Source organism: Natator depressus, chromosome 8, assembly GCF_965152275.1.
Source record: "Natator depressus isolate rNatDep1 chromosome 8, rNatDep2.hap1, whole genome shotgun sequence".
Classification (NCBI taxonomy): domain Eukaryota; kingdom Metazoa; phylum Chordata; order Testudines; family Cheloniidae; genus Natator; species Natator depressus.
Genome location: NC_134241.1, coordinates 84,834,363 through 84,857,379, shown reverse-complemented (window position 1 = coordinate 84,857,379; position 23,017 = coordinate 84,834,363). Strand labels below are relative to the sequence as shown.

Genomic DNA, 23,017 nt, shown 5'->3' with positions numbered 1-23,017 from the left:
AAAATCTTGGAGTCATTGTGGATAGTTCTTTGAAAACATCCACTCAATGTGCAGTCAAAAAAGCAAACAGAATGTTGGGAATCATTAAGAAAGGTATAGATAATAGGACAGAAAATATCATGTTGCCTCTATATAAATCCATAGTATGCCTGCATTTTGAATACTGTGTGCAGATGTGGTCGCCCCATCTCAAAAAAGATATATTGGAATTGGAAAAGGTTCAGAAAAGAGCAACAAAAATTATTAGGGGTATGGAATGGCTTCCGTATGAGGAGAGATTAATAAGACTGGGACTTTTCAGCTTGGAAAAGAGATGGCTAAGGGGAAGTATGATTGAGGTCTATAAAATCATGACTGGTGTAGAGAAAGTAGATAAGGAAGTGTTGTTTATTACTTCTCATAACACAAGAACTAGGGGTCACCAAATGAAATTAATAGGCAGCAGGTATAAAACAAATAAAAGGAAGTATTTCTTCACACAGCACACAGTCAACCTGTGGAACTCCTTGCTGGAGGATGTTGTGAAGGCCAAGGCCATAACAGGGTTTAAAATAGAACTAGATACATTCATGGAGGATAGGTCCCTCAATGGCTATTAGCTAGAATGGGCAGGAATGGTGTCCCTTGCCTCTGTTTGCCAGAAACTCGGAATGAGCAACAGGGGATGGATCACTTGATGAGTAAATGTTCTGTTCATTCCCTCTGTGGCACCTGGTACTGGTCACTGTCAGAAGACAGGATACTGGGCTAGATGGACCTTTGTTCTGACCCAGTAAGGCCATGCTTATGTTCTTATGTCAAGGTTGCTCTCTCTCTTTCACAGTGTTATCATCTGTTCCATGTACCAACCATACAACAATTTAGGGCCAAACATTAATTCAAAATGGTCAGGAGATCACAATCAGTACTTGGAGGATAGGGGTTGTGGCAGATTCTATGCCCTGCTCTGCTGCCTTTACACACTGTGGATTTCTCTAGACTGTGGAAATCCCCACTTTAGAGCCAGGCTAGCTAATTCCTACTCTTCTTTCTTGCAGTCCTTAGCTGGAAACAGGAAGGTGGCAGGAGTGCACTGTATTCCAGGTATCCTTAGCTAGTACATAGTTCCTAGGGGACTGTTGGGAGCTGTAGAAAACCAGAGCCACCCAGGTTACTCCAGACTTTGCTGGGGCAGAGATTCAGTGAGTTGTAGCTGGTTGTGATGATGTTTCTCAGCTTCTGCTTCTTGTCTGTCTTGGACTGCCCAGGGGGACTTCAACAGATGCTTCCCTAGGCTCAGACAGAACCTATTGAGCTCCCATCCTGCTCTACGTGGGGCTCCCACAGCCCAGTAGGGAAGAAAGAAATTGATCAGACAGAGCTACTCTCTCCTCCCTTCCCTGGTGTGGCAACCAGCCAGCAGGTGACCTGCTGAACAGCTGTAGCATAGTTCAGCCTCTCAAATTGTTCCCAGCACACAGTAGCTAGTCTACTACATGGGCTGCAGGAGAAATGGTGGAAAGCCCTTGGAGAGAGAACATCTCCTATCACCTCCCCATAGAGATGAGGCTGATTCAGACACTTTGATCTAAAATTGCAGGGCACAGCTCAGAAAGAACATATTCAGTTCATAATCACATGCACATTAGTTCTTAACTGGTCTCAACAGCTGCTGTTCAGAGCTTCAAAATATGCAAATGGCCTTCAAGCCACTAAATGGACACCACTGTATTATAGTATATTTCTAGTATCACGTAGGACATGTTATTTGATAGAGAGGTGATTTGCAATATTAGATTTGATTTCAGTTGTACAGGGACTGACTTCTTAAGTGAAATATCCGATTTGATAGATGATGCAGTTTATGAATGGTAATAGCCTATATTTTAGTGTGAACCATGTCACATTCAACATAAGATGTGTTTATTTCAAGACTAGAATGTACAACTCATCAGGAATATAGACTTCAATGGTTAACATTTTCATTTAAATATGACAGGCATTCACAGCTATGTTTTTTTTTTTAAACAAATGACAATGTAATTATCCCAAAGCTAAGGTTATGCTAGGAGTTCCTGTGTCAAGCTGAACATTTTAATGGGTAGCATCAGAGCCACAGAGGAACAAATAAACATTGAGTGTTAAGCTCCCTGTCAAACTCCTTTTAGATAATTAAAAAATAGTAAATTGACATTTTGCAGTTTGAATACCAAATCGCTGCAGCCATAATTTCTCCGTACACTACATTATAACTATTTGCTCACACCTAGACTCCCAATAGTACATCTCAGTAGCTGGTAATTGCATTTAATAATTACACTGAGCATACGCTACACATTTTTAAAAGATTTTCACCTTTCAGGCAGAGGAGTGCCCACCAGTTGATAATTAATAACTGTTAAGGGCCCTTCAGGCTAGCATGATATCATCAAGAAATACCACAAAGTGTTGACACAACAGTCATCCAGCTGCATGTCTCAAACAAGACTGCATTTCCCCACACCCCTCATGTAAAGTCAATGTACTACAGTGCCAGCTGGCCAGCATGTCTCTTCTTTTGGAAACAGAAGTTGGCTTGTTTTTTTATTTCTTTGTTTGATACAGAAGGGGAGGCAGGGAAAAGAGGCAGAGGAAAAAACAGTAGTAAAATTAAAGCCTTATGAAGAAGTTGTCTATATTACAGTAATTCAGTAAATACAGAAGACTGATGAACATTTGGATTAATCACTTACCATTCTGGACATTAACTGTTAGAAGTAAAGGCTTTCCCACTCCCCAAATTAAACATGAAACCCCCAATATTCATGTTCCCTACATCCAATCCAAACTTCAACACTAAGACTAAATCTATGGTGAACAAAATCCACATATCATCAGAACTATTTTACCTGGGCACTTTGATGATGTTGTTTCACTGACTAGCTCATATTTTTAGTGCTGCCTCCCAGCCTTCTGACAGATTAAAGACCTTCAAAATAGACATTATCAAAGGTTACTCTATGGTTTTGTCTCTGAGAAATATTGCACCAGTTTAACTCAACTGTTTTTAAATATATCTAGTTCAGCGGTTCCCAAACTTGTTCCGCCACTTGTGCAGGGAAAGCCCCTGGCAGGCCGGGCCAGTTTATTTACCTGCCGCGTCCGCAGGTTCGGCTGATCGCAGCTCCCATTGGCCTGGAGCAGTGAACTGTGGCCATCGGGAGCCGCGATCAGCCGAACCTGCGGACGCAGCAGGTAAACAAACCTGCCCACCCTGCCAGGGGCTTTCCCTGCACAAGCGGCGGAACAAGTCTGGGAACCACTGATCTAGTTAAATTGATTCCAACCCATTCTATAGATAAGAATATAAAAAGGCCACTGGAGCATGGGTCAGCCCAATGGTCCATCTAGTATTCTGTGTTCAGAATTCAGTATTTTGTGTTCCAACAATGGCCAGCACCAGATTTTTCAAAGGGAATGAACAGAACGGGGCAGTTATAAAGTGATCCATCCTTTGTCATCCAACCCCAGCTTCTGGCAGTTTTAGGGACACCCAGAGCATGGGGTTGTGTCCTGCTAATAGCCACTGATGGACTTCATCTTCCATGAACTTATCTAATTCTTTTTTAACTTAGTTGTAATTTTGTCTTTCACAACATCTGCCGGCAATGAGTTCCAGAAATTGACTGTGCATTCTGTGAAAAAGTATTTCCATGTGTTTGTTTTAAAACTGCTGCCTATTAATTTCATTGGGTGACCCCTAGTTCTAGTGTTATGTAAAGGGGAAAACAACACTTCCTTATTCACTTTCTCCACACAAATCATGATTTTATAGACCTCCATCATATCCCCCTTAGTTATCTCTTTTCTAAGATGAACAGTCTCAGTCTTTTTAATCTCTCCTTATATAGGAGAAGTTCCTTACCCTAATCATTTTTGTTGCCCTTCTCTGTACTTTTTCCAATTTTAATACATCATTTTTGAGATGGGGAAAAGCAGTGTTGACCCTTCCCCAACCTATCATGCTAATCTATGTATCTGATCATTCTGTTCTTTATGATAGGTACCAGGCAAATGGATTGAAACTAAGTTAGGTATATTAGTCTGTAATTGCCAGGATTGCCTCTGGAGCTTTTTTTTTTTTTTTTAAATCAGTGTTACATTAGCTCTCCTCCAGTCATCTGGTACCAAGGCTAATTTAAGTGATAGGTTACATACCACAGTTAGTAGTTCTGCAATTTCAGATCCGAGTTTCTTCAGAATGGGTGAATATTATCTGGTCCTGGTGACTTATTACTGTTAATTTTATCAATTTGTTCTGAAACCTCCCTCTATTGACATAAGAGCAGCCATACTAGGTCAGACCAAGGGTCCATCTAGCCTAGTATCCTGTCTTCTGACAGTGGCCAATACCAGGTACCCCAGACGGAATGCACAGAACAGGTAATCAAGTGATTCCCATTCCCAGCTTCTGAAAAACAGAGGCCAGGGACACCATCCCATTGGCTCCTCAATCTGGGATGGTATAGTCCTTATTTGGTCAATTTACTGACAGAAGCTTAAGCAAGCGTGTGACCGGGGTCCTAGTGGGGAGCCAGCTGTGGTCACTCAATTAGGGTGAACTGCAAAGAATGGGGAAGACAATCCCCATAAATCTGGTGGATATCCAATACTTAGATTCACCAGACCAGCATAAAACAGCTTCTTTTATTACCGAAATGGTTACTCAGAAGTCCAAACAACACAGTTCCCTTAAAGTGATCCAACCTCAGGTCTCCATCCAGGTACCCATGTCAAATATGATGAAAATTTCTGTAAACCTAATTTCATCATTTAAAAGAAAAGGTTCTACCAATCCCAAAGGATCGGACACATTACCTCCCAGGTTAATAATTGTTTCAGATCTTACCCAAATACATGCCACAGCCAATTCTTATTAACTAAACTAAAATTTATTAAACAACGAGAGAGAGAGAGAGAATGGTTAAAATATCAATATACATACAAACATGAGTTCAATTCATTGAGGTGCAGATTCACAGCAGAGATAGTGAGCTTCGTAGTTGCAAAGAGTAACTTTAGAATTCAGTTCATAGGTGATAGTCCAATGTCCAAATCTCATATGCAGGGCGTATCAGCATAACTGGGACCTCAGTCTTGTGACTCAAACTTCCCCTGATGAAGTCTAAGCAGATCTGAGATGACAGAATCAGGACCCAAAGATCTTTTATACAATTTCATGTCTTTTGACAAGTTGGAATTCCTCAGGGAACACAAGGCAATTAGAATGACTTTGAAGGAGGTCCATCACTGGTGCTTAGCTATAGTCATAAGGTGATTTGCTTGTTCCTCCACCATTCACAGTACATTTCAAAGAGAGATGAATACTGAGATATCCCGTGTTTACAATTCATTTACATTACAGGATGTTCTTTTGGCCTCTGAATTATCAGACTACAGCATAGACAGGGACTGTCTATTACATTGTCCACCCTACTCATACATATGTAAATAAAGAAAAACACAAACATTATCTCCCTACATGTCTTTTGAGGGTTACTTATTTTCCAGGATGTTTAACCCCTTCTAGCCATGCATCACAAAGTGTTACTCCAATGTAAGTGTGGTTTGCATTGGTTTAACTAGGTTGATTTTAAAATAGATTTAGCTAAACAGTGAAACTTTTCTTGTATAGACAAGGCCTAAGGAAACATGTACCGCTTCTTTAGAACAGGGTAGGAAGCCAGGCAAATGGGAGGGAAGGTTCTAGGGAAATCGCTACAGTAAAGCGGAAAGAGAGGGAGAGAGTAGGAATAGGGAGATTACTGTTTCACTTATTCTAATGATGTTCCTTGTTCAGTATTAATAGAAAGTGACATCTTCTGTGATTCTTTCGCATTGCCACAAGCAAGCCATCACTATCACAGCTACTGCCACCAGAATTAGCTTCCCCCATGTAATGTACAAATGCTGTTTAAAAATGACTAACAACTTTCTAGAACATGCACTGAAGATGCAACTGATGATGCGTGTCAATTGATTCAAGTTAGAAAAGTATTTTAATTTACCTCTTTGCAGAAATTATCAACTTCTACATAAAATTAACAGCTTTGGCATAAAAGCCAGCACTTTAATTCTAAAAATAATTATTATGGACTTCCAAACCCTGACACGGCTTTTGTACTTCACCTAATTTAACAAAGAAATATGAAAAAATGAAGTATAAAAAGAGCTCTGAGTTAGAACAGCATCTTGGTGATCTAATATTTCCTAAATGTGTCCAAATTATTCCTAGTAATGCTCATGTGTACTCATTTTTATAATATCGACCATAGTCCACTGAGGAATACTGTAAAAGTAACTAAAGTCACGTCAGACCACTAGATGAAGAACCATCAACTTAACAGTGATTGTCTAAAGTTTGTTTACATTACATTATTTGATTTTCACTGCCCTAACATGGTTTTCATTCTTCATTATTCAAGGAAGTAAAAGCATAAGTCGAGTAGGAGACCAAATATTTTGTGTAGCCAGTTGTTTCATTTAATCATTTAATAGAGGATTTATGTTTGTGGTTAAGTATAATCAATGCATGATGGATTGGTTTCAGTAGGATCGGATCATAGTAGTATAAATGCTGATGAGCATTTATGAATGATGTGTGTGTATTAGGTATATACACACAAGCAAAGTAAGGCTGTAATGCAAGGCCAAGAGGCTGAGGTCTGTAAGATTTCAACTTAGCCGTACTAGGCCTCAGGCCTAAGGATGGTTGACATAAATATGTGACCTAGGAATAACCCTGTATCAGTAAATTACAAGATTACTGTAAAGAATATGCCAGTGGATGCTGTTTGGGAAAATACACCACAATGTATCTGTCTAGACCACAAGACCCCTGATTGTACCATCATAGATGGACAGCGAGAATAAAAATTAACAAGGAGTCCTTGTGGCACCTTGCGGCTTATGCCCAAATAAATTTGTTAGTCTCTAAGGTGCCACAAGGACTCCTCGTTATTTTTGCTGATACAGACTAACACGGCTACCACTCTGAAACCTGTCACCATGCAAGTGAGAATAAAAGGAACTAAGAGGATAGCCAAAGAGAAATGGGGCACCATAGATCAGTGAGGGATGGAAGTATGGATAAGGAAAAAGGGATTGGAACCCTTATGCATACGTATGATACTTTGTGGGTATAAACATGACCTAGAATAAAAGGTGTTGGCACACCTGTGTGTGGAGGGAAGAAACCCACAGGGAGATGCCAGGATGATATTTGTAACAATGATTAGCAATCCAGAGTCCCTCAGCAGGAGATGTGTGATATGCCGGTTATAGTAAAGTGTTTAGTCCCATCTAGCTGTTATTATATTTTACTATTTGAGAGACTGTTTATCCATTTAGTGAATTTTTTAATAAAGGAAAATGTAATAAACTGGAGTTGTTTCTCATGTGCTCCTAGGGTCTCTAAATACTACTAACATTCCTGATGTTGTAGCCCTCAGGAGACTGAATCATTAACCAGTGCAGTCTAAGATTAATCAGTAGTCAATGCACTCATCCATAAATATAGCTACATTTGAAACATTTAGATAATTCAAATGACAGAAACTGAAGAGTAGCACCGATTGATATTTCTTTAAAAGTTTAAATTCATTGTGGACAAAGGATGTTCTCCCTTGGAATTATTACTTCAAACATCAAATATCAGAGAATAACGAACAAGGAGGGTTTCAGAGTAGCAGCCGTGTTAGTCTGTATCCGTAAAAAGAACAGAAGTACTTGTGGCACCTTAGAGACTAACACATTTATTAGAGCATAAGCTTTCATGAGCTGTTCCCTGTCAGTCAAGTATCAGGTGGACAAATTGGGAGCCCAGAGGGAAGTTAAGGACACTTGTTCAATGACTGATAGAAAAAACAAAGATACATTTCGTATTGCCTTGAACATGTGGCTATATTTAGAGAGAGAGAAGGTGTATGAGGTAATATCTTTTATCCGACGAGAGACACTGTGTAAGTGCAAGAGCTCGTCTTTCACCAACAGAAGTTGGTCCAATAAAAGATATGACCTCCTTATCTTTCTAATATCCTGGGACTAAAACAGCTACCATAATGCTATATTTACATGGCTATAGGAATGGTTTATGGCAAAACAAGCCCTAATATATGCTGAACTACTTTAAACGGCCACTGAAACAACTGCTGGGGGTAGCTGCCACAGATGCTTCCCCCCCAGAATCTAGCCATCATCTCCTCCTCTGTTTAATCAGTGAGGCCCTGGCCCTGCACCATTAAGGTCAAAGGGAGCTTTGCAATTAACTTTAGTGAGCTTATGATTGAACTTTTAGCTTTTACTTGTTCATTCATATATTGACTGCCTCTTTCTTTCCAGAATGGTGAAAACTGTTTTCCGTGTGCAAGTTCCAGCTAACCACATTAAGTCTGCATTGGCAGAAAAGGTGTCTGGTAGATTCCCTGGGCCATAGTACTGCAAGCCTACAGACACTCCATCCCCTACAAATAAGAAACTGGAACCTTCCGCAGCTGTTCTGAAAGAACGACTCCCTCGGTTAGTCAGTCTCTCTTACAGCTGTTTCCTGTTTCTGCCTCCCACTAGCTTTCTCCAGCACCCTAAAAACAAAAACTCCTTCCAGTTCTGCACACACTGCTGCATCACCCCCACAGACACCATACAGATCAGAAACTAGCTTTTTCAGGATAGTGGGACTGTCTTCTAAAGAAATGTATCCCCTGATAAGATAACATCCAAACCAAGGCTGATGTCCAGATTGGTCTGTAAAACATGTGACATGACAAAATTATTAATCGTTCCCAAGAAGTTAAAGACCAGAGGCCTTGTTCTTTTATACCAGAAGTAACTCCACTTACATTCATCTGAGAGGAAAATGAGTCCCCAGTACAGTAGCCAACTAAGAAGAAAGTCTTCATTCTCAGTATCTATTATAAATATAAAGTGCATTCTACTTTGACAATAGTTTAAACAATAAAATATGTGCTTTCCACGTATATAGTGAAAGATCAGTAAAAATACAATGGTAAAATAGATTACGTACAACATGGATGTTTTCTCAAGGGAATAAATTATTTTGCATATTGTTGACTATATAATGAGATTACTTTTATGTAAATTTAACTACTACATCATAGATGTTATACTAAATCAGACAGCTCTTATTCCTATATGTTTATTTATTCAAATATTGAAAAATCCCAGAATATTGTACATAAATACATTATATATTTACTTTGTATTTGCATAACTACAAAACTATTGGCAATTTCTGCAAGAGATATTGTATGTTAGATTTTTCCTAGACAAAACTGTTACTACTAACAGCTGGATACTCTTTGTTTTAATTATGCATGACTAATGATAGCTGTTTGCCTGTTTGACCATCAGATCATATGCTGTTGCCAAGGGAAAATCTTTTTTAAGAGAGATTGACTGTTTTTCCTCTTATAAAGGAAAACATGTTCTTGTTATCTTTTTATTTCTAACTCAGCTTTGAAGCTTCAAAAACCAAACTGTATCCAGTCATGATGCCATACATCTGATACACAAACTCACTCTCCTGCTGGTAGTGGCCTGCTGCTGTGTTTCTCCCTGCAGGACCGTTGTGGGCTCCGGCCTGGTGTGTGCGACCGGCACTGAAACAGCATGGCGTGGCACCAGGGCTGTCAAACCCCATACCGGATTTTCAGCTGACCTTGGAGGAGACCGCGGTGCCTCCCGAGTCGACAACGGCGGGACGAAAACAAAAAAGGTGTAGCGTCCCAAGCCAGCCCGTAACATGGGGAGCAGTAAAAGCATTGGTCGCCACAGCTCAACAAAAACTGGCAGCAAACCAACAGCCAGAGACTCTTAAGACTTTGTTTGTGGCAATTCTCGCCCAAATTACTGCTAATTCTGTACTAATTGTATGCCTTTTGTGCCTGCTATTTCCTGGAGGGGTTAATTCGAAAGCACTTTCTCCGTTACAGGCCCGAATGACATATAACCTATGGGAAAGATTGGCTTCAATAGCAAATGTTACCCACTTTTGTTTATTTAATTTTATAGCAGCTGAAGAATTGTTAGGTACGTGCCTTATTCCAGTATGTCATCACCCTAAAAAAATTAAAAATAAAATAATGCTCGCCGCTTACTCAAACCTCTCTTCCCAGTACTCTAGCATAGCTAATCGGGGCCAGGCCAATCACACTTTACCTTCTTAAGCTTATTTTTTGCTGCTGCTGTGTACAATGTATTCCTTTTTGTTAAGGCTTTGTCAAAACCCGCCCTGGCAGGCTCCACAAGTTATGACCTTGTCTGTCCGGGAGTTAATTGGCTTGCAAATGCAAATTATGGCTACCATGAGATGGCCAAACACAAATAAACAAAAAAAAAAATAATAAAATTCATAAAAATTTATGCGCTTGGCAACATTCAGGGCACACCCAAAATATTATGTAAAAATAATGCACACACAGCTTCTTTCAAAAGCATCAACCTTAAAATCTCGCCAAAATAATATATATCATAAAAAGCCTCTCAAAACTGGGCTCAAAGCCCAAAAACAAAAAATGCAATAAATAAAAATTAATAAATAAAAATATTAAACAAAGCCAATATATTCCTTTTATCTATTAAAAAATATAATGCGCAAAAAAAAAAAATAAAAAAAAAAATAAAAAGCTGACAGGGAAAAGCCCATTAGCAAAAACCAGCCTGCTTGCTTGCTAAAAGCTATGTTCTGTCTTGTCATTAAACCGCCACAGTGGCCCACCTTGATTGTCATGCACATTGTGGGGAGAGTGGTCAGTTTGGATGAGCTATTGTCAGCAGGAGAGTGAGTTTGTGTGGGGGGGGGGGGAGAGAACCTGGATTTGTGCTGGAAATGGCCCACCTTGATTATCATGCACATTGTAGGGAGAGTGGTCCCTTTGGATGAGCTATTACCAGCAGGAGAGTGAGTTTGTGTGTGTATGGGGGTGGGGGAGTGAGAAAACCTGTATTTGTGCTGGAAATGGCCCACCTTGATTTTCATGCAGGTTGTAAGGAGAGTGGTCACTTTGGATAGGCTATTACCAGCAGGAGAGTGAGTTTGTGTGTGTGGTTTTTGGAGGGGGTGAGAGAACCTGGATTTCTGCAGGAAATGGCCCACCTTGATTATCATACACATTGTGAAGAGAGTGGTCACTTTGGATGGGCTATTACCAGCAAGAGAGTGAGTTTGTCTGTGGGGGGGCAGAGGGTGAGAAAACCTGGATTTGTCCTGGAAATGGCCCAACTTGACGATCACTTTAGATAAGCTATTACCAGCAGGAGAGTGGGGTGGGAGGAAGTATTGTTTCATGGTGTCTGTGTATATAATGTCTTCTGCAATTTCCACAGTATGCATCTGATGAAGTGAGCTGTAGCTCACGAAAGCTCATGCTCAAATAAATTGGTTAGTCTTTAAGGTGCCACAAGTCCTCCTTTTCTTATCACAGAAAGCTCTCTCTCTACCAGTTGAGCAACTGACAATAGTCTACCACCCCAATCAGGAGTATAGGTCATGTCAAATACAGCTGCCTGCCACACAGGTACTTTTTCTCCATATGCTGTAAATAAATATGAGACACATGTTAAGGCAAGACCTTTTTGAGAATTTTAAAGTGATGTTTAAACATTTTATCTGGACTATTTTACATATACCTCCTCACATAAATCCAGGTGCCTCAATTAATTTTGCCTGTTCTGAGGACTCAGTTGTAAATTTTTGTAGGAAATTAAACTTTTGCCAAGAGGATGAGGAAACATTTTTCTGCTTGGTTGATTCTTAAAAAGTGGCAGCTACCCAGGGTTCTGCACTGTTAGATTAATAGGCAGAGAGCTGGTGTGTGACTGTCTCAAGTGTTCATAAGATCAACTCATGCAGATGGCCACATTCTTGATTTGATGTTTGGATTGGGATTGGAGGAATGGAAATTTTGCCTCTGTGATGAGTTATCTCCTGTGGTTTGAAGGAGGGTTTGCCTTTCCAATCAGGACAAAGAACTTGTTTTGAGGGTCTATTCTCAAAGGCTAATAGAATCAGAGTTTTTAAAGAGAACTATGAAGAACTTCTCTGTACTTTCAACAGGCTGCCATTAATGGCTTAGTATAGGACTGTGTAACAATATTTTGTTCTCTATTCTCTTCTAGAGCCAAGAGCATTCTGTTTGCCAACTTTATCTTTTCAAGTCATCTTGGTTTACAGATTAAGCAAGAGGAAATATGACTAGAGAGCCATTGGTGGAAGTCTTTATGTGAATCTGGTCAATTGCATCATATATTTTTTTTCTAATCTTAATTATGTGATGGCTAAGCAGGAGACAAATATGAAGGTTATCAGCAAAATTTCAGTCAATGGATGAGTCTCCAATTGTGGACATCTTGATTAATCCAGGCTCTCTTCTCTTGATTGCTATTTTAAATCCCACCAGTTGTGTGTACATCTTAAAGTATTTTTCTGAAAAAAATCATTCAGATTCAGGCCAAACTATCTCCTCCTTCAACTGTTGAAGAGCAATCTCTCAAGGGGATAAATGCAAGGTCTTCACTGTTTGAGTTATGGCATGCATTGCTCCCTGAGTTACTGGAGGCTGGAAGGAGGACATGCCCCTCTTGGCTGCGACAATCAGTGGCTTTAATTATTGGTGAAGGTGGTCAGTGCACCTATTCAGGAGGGCAGAATGCCATCTTTGAAAGGAAATGGTCAACTCAAGATTAAAATATTGTAATCTACTCTACATAGTTACATCTTAAGTCTACCCCTGGGATGTACTGTAAACTATTTGGCCACGTAGAGACTAACCCTGGGACATCCCTTGTACTCCATTCAAGGCTCAGAATCATGGGGCTCCAGGAGTCCCTGTGTAGGGAGATTTGGCACACTCTGCCTAGTGGCAGGTTTCCACAGCTCACTGTATAGGTGAATTGTTGGTGTGCTAGAGGTGTGGCCAAGGTATCCATGTAATGTATGGATCCACTGAATCACATCCCTGTTGGGAGTGAAAGCAGCAGGCCAATCCAATACTCTTCTCCATAGCCAGTAATGGAGGCCATGGCCCAGATGGACAAATAGCCTGAATCCCTGGAATTGATTCTTCCATCTCCTATTCTCCAAGGTTTGGGTTATAGTCCACTCTTGTGCACAATGAGAAGAAGAAAGTAATTACAAATGTTAAAGCCCTTTCTTCTGGATATAAAACAGCATGTCTTAAATGGATCAAATTCCACCATTTATGTCTTACTGATTCCTTAATCTGTGATAAAATTTAGAGGAACTATCTGAAACATTTATGATAGATACAGTAAATAATTGTGGAGCAAATTAAGAATAGTTTAACTACTTGTACAATTTTCAAGTGCCATAAGGTGCTCCTCTGATAATTGGCAGAGATTTGGAATGTGAAAACTCGCTTAAGCAACCTCTTAGTTTTACAAATCTAACTATGGCAAAGTGCATTTATATTTTCTGAAAGATCTGAGAAAAGATGCAAGCAGCAGATTAATGTATGAGCCTAAAATGTAGAAGGATACCAAATAGGGGCGCAAAAGTCAAGCAAATTCCCTATTAATAAATGTGAAGCAACTAGGAAAGATAAAATAGCAAAGAATTTAAATATATACAGCAGCTGTGTGGACATGCATCGAGGGGACTCTAATGATAATACATGTAATCTCAGCTAAAATATGCTAGGCCAGTTATTTAGAGGCATATTCTGCTATCAAAACTCATTTACTTCACTAGGAATTCAGCATTTGGAATGATGGTGGAGTAATGACGTTGGTGGATATGTCAGGGGCTTTCCACCTGTATGTGTATTGGTGCTCCTTTGCTGAACACTACCAGATTTATAGGCCAGTTTCTTTTTGGAAAACAAACTGGTGCCAGAGATCAAAATTCTCAAAAGTGATTAAGTGACTTGGGAACCTAGTCTCATTGACTATCAATAGGATTTAGAGTCCTATGAAGATTTCACACCTTTTTAAATTTTTATCTAAAACCTTAGGATGTTTCCTAGTGAAAAATTTACATTATATACACAGTACCTTCAGCAAAGATGGTGAGAACAGCAGCGAGACTACATATATTAATGTGCCCCCCATACTTTTCTGTAGTCAGAAAAACAGCTCCCTCTTGAATAACCTTTGGTGTCTGTCATGTGACATGACTGTCCTCTGCACTATCACCTCAGCCCAAAGTCACAAAGCACAACCACATGGAGACTATTATTGCAAACACTGAGATGAACTAATACAGATTTGGGCTTGGTGTTAACTCTGAACTCCTCAGCCAGGTTAGACCATAATTGACATCTACTTGAGTTAGCTTCTCTACAAATCTCCATCCAGACAAAAGAATGCCTAACCCACGAGACAACCTTTAACAACTGCCTATGTGTGGTGGCTGCAGCCAGCTGTTTTGTAGTCCATTGGGCAAAGCTCACCAGCTACGTCTACACCAGGATTTTTCAGACTCATAATTCCGAGGGAGGTACAACTCCTCCAGTGTTAGCACTGGTAGGAATTGCAATATAGACAAGGTTCATGCATTTTTAACCATTTTCCTGTATAACCATGGTAAAACACACACCTGAGTCCACTTAAACTTCATCTGTGTTATAGCTTCCACCAATGCTCCTTCCAATGAAGCTGGAATCATGCATCTAAAAATTCTTAGTTTAGACAAGAACCCTATGTTTAACTCTCTGCTTGGAAAGCATCAAGTTATTTTATAGTACTCCAACAATTTAACAACATAAATTTCATTACAAGTTTTCCCACATTGGTGTAAAGGAAAACAAACACTTCTACCTACTTTCTAAAATAGGGTAATTTGTAAATTTCATTCTCTCATTACATTGAAAAGGATCCACTTTTCGATTTGAAAAAGAAATGAAGAGAAAATTATCTTTACTTTTTCTAACCCCTGACATAAGTGTACAAAAGTAGGTCTAATATTTTTGGCTATTACAGGTTTAGATTTTAGATAATAAGAAAAGAAAAACTGAATGGCACTTTAAACTTGTTTGAAAGTAAATAAGTTATTTGGAGCAAATTTTGCCCTAACTCACATTGGTGTAAATCCAGGATAGTTGCCCTGAAGTAAAAATCTGGGTTTAAATTTACATCAGAACAGCATAATTGGGCCCTTTTGTTGTTTCTATTAATGAACTAATAAGAAAGATCAGGTCTGAAGAAATATATCGTCATCTAGATAAGGATGGTCACAACTAGACTTTGAGTTACATATCTGTAGGTGGTCAAACTCATACATGTAGATATTTTAAAGGGATTACGTTTGCAATGTCCAGCAATGGGCAATTTAAGGACTCTTCTTTCCAAAATGTATAAGACTTTCTGCGACATGTAAAATCTAGAGGGCCACATACATAATCCAGCTGCACACTAGGCTATTGTGGTCAGGTGCATAAAAGAGTAAAATCCTCTCTCCGTTTTTTCCCCGAAGTGATATCAGCAGGGCAGTAAGTCCAGTAGAATGGTCTTTGGCTACAATACGCAACATTCACCCTCCAGTAGTTCCTAGAGCTGCATCCAGCAGTTTAATTGACAGGAAGCAGGTACAACAACAAGGAGACTAGTAGAGGGAGGCTCTGACAGTAACAAATACATAAGCAAGAGTCATTTGATTGTTGGAGAAATAGAGGCAAAAACATATTCAAGGCAGCTCTCCATCTTCATTGTAATCTCAGTTTAGCCTTAATTTGTCCCTTCCCAAAGTGTGTGGTTTCTAAAATTGCAGTTTCTGTTATTAAGATGTTGCAGACATATTCCAAACCTTTGCTGCTCAATTCTTTTTGCAATGGCTTTAAAAGAGTCATTAGATAAATACAATTTGCATATATTTCTAAACGAATCATGATTGTTTGCAGTATTTTTAGCAATTTAAAAAATTTGGATAACACTTTTCTCTCATGCAATGCTAAGTCCTGGGATGCTTGTATCAAAGTCTTGCTGACTTCATCAATGGGAGCAGTGCACAAACATTGCAGGGTAGAATTCGTCCCTCCGGAATGAGGTGGCTTTTCTTTGTAAATGACATCATACTAAATCATTAGAAGTTATCTTGAATTATTACAGGAGGGAGTAATAGCAATACTATTTTAATCTTTTTTTTAAAATCATCTTCCTTTTCAATTAGACTTGGATAAAAATAGTGGTCCAATGAGTCTTTGCTTGGGTGCAAGGGTCTGTCTGTGTGCGGCAGGATTACAGACAATCTTTGGGGGGAAAAAGACAGAGCCAAATTTAAAGTATGTAGATATTAGGCATCACTCCCTCCTGCTCAGACATGATACCTACTGAAGTTAAAGGGGGCTTGCTCTGAGTAAGGAAGTCTTAAGATTTTTGAACCAAAAAGTCCTATTAGCCAACAAACAAAACCTCTTAAATTGGAGAATTGGTCTGAAATCAACAAGAAGAAATTCAATAAAGACAAGTGCAAGGTACTACACTTAGGAAGAAAAAAAATTGAATGAACAATTGCAAAATGGGGAACAACTGACTAGGAAGTAATACCGCTGGAAAAGATCTGGGAATTATAGTGGATCACAGATTGAACAAATCAACAATGTGATGCAGTTGCGAAAAGGCTAATATTCTGGCTTTTTTTTTTTTTTTTTTTTTTAAACACAGCGGTGTCATATGTCAGACATGGGAGATAATTGTCCTGCTATACTCAACACTGGTCAGGCTTCAGTTGGAGTACCACCCTTCAGATCTGGGCACCACACTTTCAGAGAGATGTGGACAAACTGGAGAGAGTCCAAAGGAGAGTAACAGAAAAGATAAAAGCTTCAGAAAACCTGACTTATGAGGAGACGTTAAAAATCTGGGTATGTTTAGTCCTGAGAAAAGGCAACTGGGAGGGACCAGATAAGTCTTCAAATATGTTAAGGACTGTTAAAAAGAGGACAGCAATCAGTTGTTCTCCATGCCACTGTTAAGAAGCAATCAGCTTAATCTGCAGCAAGGCGGTTTAGATTAGATATTAGGAAAAGCTTTCTAGCTATAAGAAGAGTTAAGCACTAGAATAGGCTTCCAAAGGAAGTTGTGGAATGCCCATCACTGGAGATTTTCAAGAACAGGTTAGACAAATGCCTCTCAGGGATGGTCTAGGTATTCTTGGTTATACCTCAGAGTAGGAGGTTGAACTAAATGACCTCTTGAGGTCCCTTCTAACCTTACATTAGAATAATTCAGGTTGTTTGACCTCAGATACTTTGTTTCAGGGTGTTTTTAAAGGGTACATTAACAGAGGAGAATGCAGTGCCTTCCTTACAACTTTTAACCCAGTGTGGAAGACCCAGGTTCAATTCTCCCCTCTGCCTAATATCCTGAATAAGTATTGAGCCAGAGAGGAAAAACTCCATAATCTTGTGGTAGGAGCACTCGCCTGTGATGCCAGAGTCTGAAGTTCAAGTCCCATTCCTATGAATAGTTATTTATACCAACTAGAATAGCTTCAACAAGAGAGACTGAGAGCAACTCTGCCCAGCACTCAGCTATCACGAGGTGGAGAAGAGAACCAAGTTCAAGTCTCTCCCCCCTCCCCCACATTGAATAGTAAGACTGCATTTTCTAGCAAAAAGCCACCCATGCATAAATAAAGCTATTTATGTGAAAAAATTTCACCTAGCTCTAGATCCAATCAGGATTGGGCCTAGCCAAATTGTGCTAGGTGCTGTAGGAACAGAGGAATACATAATCCCAACCTCAAAAATCTTAAAATCAATGCAATTACAAAATGAAAATGAAAGAGGCCTACCTGTGGGAGCATGTAACTCACCCCCTGTCAGTTCAGGATTGTTCCCCATGGTATGTTTGTCTAATGCTTCGTTTCATGGCATTCCATTAGCATTAGAAAAACATTACAAACCTGTGCTTGTTGTTCTTTAATACGCCTCCACACTTGTAAAATGAAATGACAAACTAGTTATTTTACTTATGATACTTAGTGGTATTCTTCATCTTTAAATCTCCACGCACTTAAAACATTTATTTTGCATTTTTCAGATGAGGAAACTTAGAAGCAGAGAGGTCCAGAATGAATTCATAGCAGTTCACAGAATCTGGTACCCACCCTATCGATTGAAATATGTCACCTGCTTACTACAATAGGACACCCTAAATAGTATTTTCAGCTCCTAGGGATAGCTTTGTAACAACAGTCAAGGGCAAAATTCTGCCCCCCCAGTTACTCAGGTGCAACTCCATTTGCTTTAGTGGGAAAGCACGGACGTAAACTGAATGCAGAATCTATTCCTAGCTCTCATGTGCAATTAAGTTAAATGGCACAGGCAAAAATCACTTAAAAATATTATAATCTTGAAAACCTGAACAAGAGTGTATTCAGAGCAAGAGTATTAAAAATGCTTTGACTCTCAGATAATCAAGACACCTGTAAATCAAATGAATTAGCATAATCTCTCTCATCACCTAGTAAAATGCTGACTCAAAAAGTGAGGAGAATGACTTGTAGAGTTTAACTCCTTTAAAAGGCTTTTTATGCTTGACACCAGCAGTCATATTGGCTGTTTTAAATACATTAATTAGAGGCTTTCTGATTTTAACATGCAAAGTACAAAGGTAACTCCCTGGAGATCCCACTCCTGCAAAGGAGGGAATAACGAATGCAGATACAATCGGAGAGCAATCTGACACTAAGTGAGGAGCCAACACACACACACACACACACACAACCAATGGTCAGTACTAACAGAGCTCCACTACAGAAAAAAAGATGCATAGTACCAACTTGGAATCACACTTATACAACTACCTTTGAGTACTACAGTGTACATTTATCAAGAAAATCTAAATACCGTGGTCTGGGGGAGCTGGAAGAAGCTCCTTTTTCTTTGCACAAATTAATTACTTCATTGAACAAACTGGACTATGTATTTACAGAGCAATACTCTGTTTCCAGTGCTAAGACCTAATAAAAAACAACTTCCTTATTTTCATTAATTTAAAAAAGTTTCTGTATATTTATGATATGAATATCCTCTGGGGAAAATTTCAGGAGGAGCAAAGGTCTACATCAAAAGTCTCATTAAATGCTCTATGCACTCCTTTAGCGATGGTGCATTGTCCCTCTAAAGTTCTCATTAACTTGTAATACTGTAAACGTCAATCAGCAAGAAACCCTACTAAAGATAAGAAAGATGTGAAAATATGGGTTTCATTAATAAGTCATCTATGTCTTTAAAGGGTGGGAAGAATGCTTTATATTGAGATGGAGGGACTATGAATACCCCATATATTATTTCAGCACAAATTTGCTTTTGGCTTCCAAGTTCTACAGGTAAGTAGTGATGTGTACTCCATCCTTAATAGTATTCTCTTCCAAAACAGATATGCTCTCACTTATGAGATAAAAATGATTGTTTGACCTTAAAACTCCAATTTCATTTATGTAATCCATCCAGCTGCATAGGTACTGAGTTGCAAACTCACAATTTTAGGCCTCACAGAGTTTAATATACTGTAGTGCTACACTCTAGCTGTAAGCCACCAATAGATAACCCTTAGAGTCACACAAATATTTGTATTAATTTTTATTTTTTAATCTTGGATTTTTTTTTATTTTCTAGAACCACCAATGACACTCAGTATTTGTTTGAGTTCTGTCCTGAGCTAGGAACTGCAACTCCTCAACTCTTGTTCACTGCAACCTTTAAATCTGAAACTCTGAAAATAAAGATAGGAAATGTAACAGCAAAATATGTCTGTCGACAAAAATAGAGAAACCAAAGCAAGTGAATTCATGGTTTTAATATGCCCTAGGAGTCTAACTACAGTATATTCCTATAAATAAAAAAATCTGTCAATTGCACTGCATAGACTCTGGTTGTATTTTCAGAAGATACTACATCAGAACACTCAAGGAAATCTTATGCAATATTTTCCAAGAAAAATCTATGAAAGCTGTATCTGGCTAAGTCACTTTTTAATCTGGAAGCCTAAATCAGCCACTTCGAAAAGGAAAATAAAATGGTCTATAACCAAATAGTTTGTGGTTTAAAACTATTCAGATTGAAGTCTAGACTTACAAAACACAAGAAGATTCAGCCTATTCATATCAAATCTGAAGTACCAAGAAAATGATTTTTTAAATTACTACAAAGTATCGTGACGAAGTAAAATGTATCAAAAAGTTAAATTTGAATGTTTTCAGTTTTAAACTGAAGATTAATGAATTTGAGTCAAATAGAAGGATTCAGCTACATTAGGTACAGTGCACTACTACTGGTAAACAAATTTTGCACCAGCCAACTGGACTGGAAAAAAATATTGTTACCATATGGAATGCAAGCTTCATTAAGGGATGCAATAACTGAGTTACCATAAGCATGTAGTCTCTTAATGGCGTAAAAGTAGAACTCGCAGTTGTCATTGCATGATGGTTCTTTTCATGTTAATCATTAGGAAACAAAAAAGCTAAAATCATAGTGGATATATACTTATAATACTGTGCAATCTTTACAACTGAGCAATATACTGGCAAGGAATGTCTGAATACCAGATTCTATAACAGACATTCAAAACCATCAGGTAGAATTTTTATCCAGCACTAGGAATTTCCAAACTTCCATTGACAAACTTACTATTCAAAAGGCAGGTATATATTATTTGCATCCATCTAATGTTTAGTGAAAAGTCTTAGAAATTCTTCTGTAATAAGGTGTTTGCTGTCTATAGTTGTCTCAAAACATAAATTCACCGAGTAGGGATTCTGAATTTATAACCCAAGGGCTAATCTATGTCCTTAGACTAGGTTTGGTTAAAATCTAAATATTTAAAGTAGGACATGATTTCCACCACAGATCAGGATTTAAGAGTTTCCTAATATAATTACATACTACACCCATAGAATTAAACTACTAATGCACTGGTCATTGGTTATTAAACAAAGACACCCAATGTTAATATTTAAAGATACACATCTGCAAATGTATTTTGAGACCATACAACTCACACATACAGACTTGCACAGTGGATGACAATAAAGCAATTGTCTGAATAATGTGTGTTCAAACATCTGAGGAGGGCAGTTATGAAGAATTGCTGAGATCTGTACACTGCTGAGTATCAATTTACATTTAAAAAGCAGAATAAGCTTCTGGGAGTATCTCCTTCTGCAATTGCTTTGGTTTAGGGAGGTAACTGGGCTATAGCTGATCTCTGATGAGCCATTACATCTTTCAGAGGCTCAGCAAGGAGTGAGAGAAACGAGACTTAGGAAGAAGGAGCAAACTTATTCCAGAGGGAAAAAATTTAAAACAAAACTTCCCAAACTTAACAGAGTAGAAGAGTATACCGCGTAGCATAGGGAGACCGCTTGAGAACTTCTACTATATCTAGAAATAGGGCTATCGGGGAGGAAGAATAATAGGGACCCGCCTTTTACTTCCACGGAAATACTGGGATGGCTCTGGAAAGGGACAAATGAGAAATACACTTTCCTAGGAGCAGAGGGACTGGCCCTCCTGAATAGGAAGAGTTGGCATGAATGACTGAGCACTAGTTTCAAAGTGGTACCGCCCCTCCCGGACCTCTTACTCTTAACCAGGGCTGCTTGGACTTGGAGGCGTTTTATTTATTTGTTCATTTCTTTTTAAAGAAGCAGCCGCCGGAGCGTGTTACAAAACGTCCATCTTTCTAATGCTCAGAGTGAAAATAAAACCTCCTCTTCTAAGGGTAGCTAAACCAACGCGCCCGTTAGAAATGCCTGCGGTCGCCTGGCTTTGCACAACGCTCTCACTCACTTGCCCAGAGAAGTAAAGAAGAGGCTCGGTTTCCTACCTAAGCACAGCCGTGTCCCCTTTTCTGACCACCAGGTTGTCCACAGCTGCCCCAGGGAAGTCCATACTCTGTCCGGCTGGGAGGCAGGAGGGCAACAAGCAGCACAGGCTGAGGAGCACAGCGGCCAGCCACTGGTTTGAGCAACAAGCGCCCTGCACCAACAGCATCATGTCCATCCCTGCTCCGGGCTGCTCCCACTCAGCTTCCCGCTCCTCTCAATCCCCAGCCCCCGCTACGCGTGACGAGCCTTCGCTCCAGCCAGGCAGCCAAGGCACTGGCAGGGTTCTGCCTCGCCTGGGCGCTTTCGGCCGAGTCCGGAACGCGTCTGTCCCCGGCTGGCTCGCACACCATCCAGCGAGGAGAGAAGCGCGCTGGAGACTGAGAGCAGGGGAAGCAGCCGCCGCCGCCGCCGCCGCCGCGTCAGGCTCAGCAGCAGCAGACGGCCCCCAGGCTCCGAGCCGGTTGCCATGCAGCCGTTTCCTTAGCAACTTGTCCTGATGACTGGTGATGGAGCTGGGGGGGGGGGGGGGAAAGAGAGAGAGAAATAGCTAAAAGCAAAGCGGCAGTGGGAGGAGGTGTGCTACAGCCACCGACATGGCAATACGGAAATAAATGGCATGCAATTAAAGGCAGTGATTGCGGAGTGACCCCCGTTTGCAGGCAGGAGGGAGACAGCCGAGTTGGCTAGTCAGCGGCTTTTTAAAACACCAACTAACTCGTTCCAGCTGCAATGCCCTGCACGGCGGCTCGGAGCCACGCCCGACACTGCTGCCCAGGACGGTTCCAACCCAGCGCGGCTGGGAGCGGGGCTTCGCGCGCACGCCTCGCCGGGACCGGGCCAGCAGCCGGACCGAGCGAGCAGGCTCCAGAGCTGGGCTTCTCCCGCGAAGGCTTTAGGCAAGCGGGGAGACCTCTGCTCCGGCGCCCCTGGGCTGTGTGTGAAGAGCCCCAAAGCCTCCTCAGGCAGGAGACGCCCCCCGCCCCCAGTGAACCCAGCTTGGGGGCGGGAAAGGGGCCCCCAGCGCACGAGTGAAGTGGAAGGGGGGCTCGGGAACCCACACCTTAGCCTTCATCTACCGTCCTAGGCAGAGGAGAAGAGTGATGAGGCTCCTGTAAATGCCTAGCTAAATTAGATAAGGGGCTTGCATTGCCCTAGGCTGGAGAGAATGCAAACCCGCCTCTCTCCTCTGAG

The 23,017-nt window shown here is 40.2% G+C and overlaps 1 protein-coding gene across 2 annotated transcripts in view; it reads right to left on the bottom strand.

The window, feature by feature from the left end:
* Positions 1–22,271, bottom strand: part of NEGR1 (neuronal growth regulator 1) — a 583,187-nt gene extending 560,916 nt beyond the window's left edge. For both annotated transcript variants that reach the window (XM_074961536.1, XM_074961537.1), the window contains exon 1: positions 21,826–22,271. In XM_074961536.1, the coding sequence (XP_074817637.1) occupies positions 21,826–22,001 (176 nt within the window). In that variant the 5' untranslated portion in view covers positions 22,002–22,271. The remainder of the gene's footprint in view (positions 1–21,825) is intronic.
* Between the last annotated feature and the right edge of the window lie 746 nt (positions 22,272–23,017).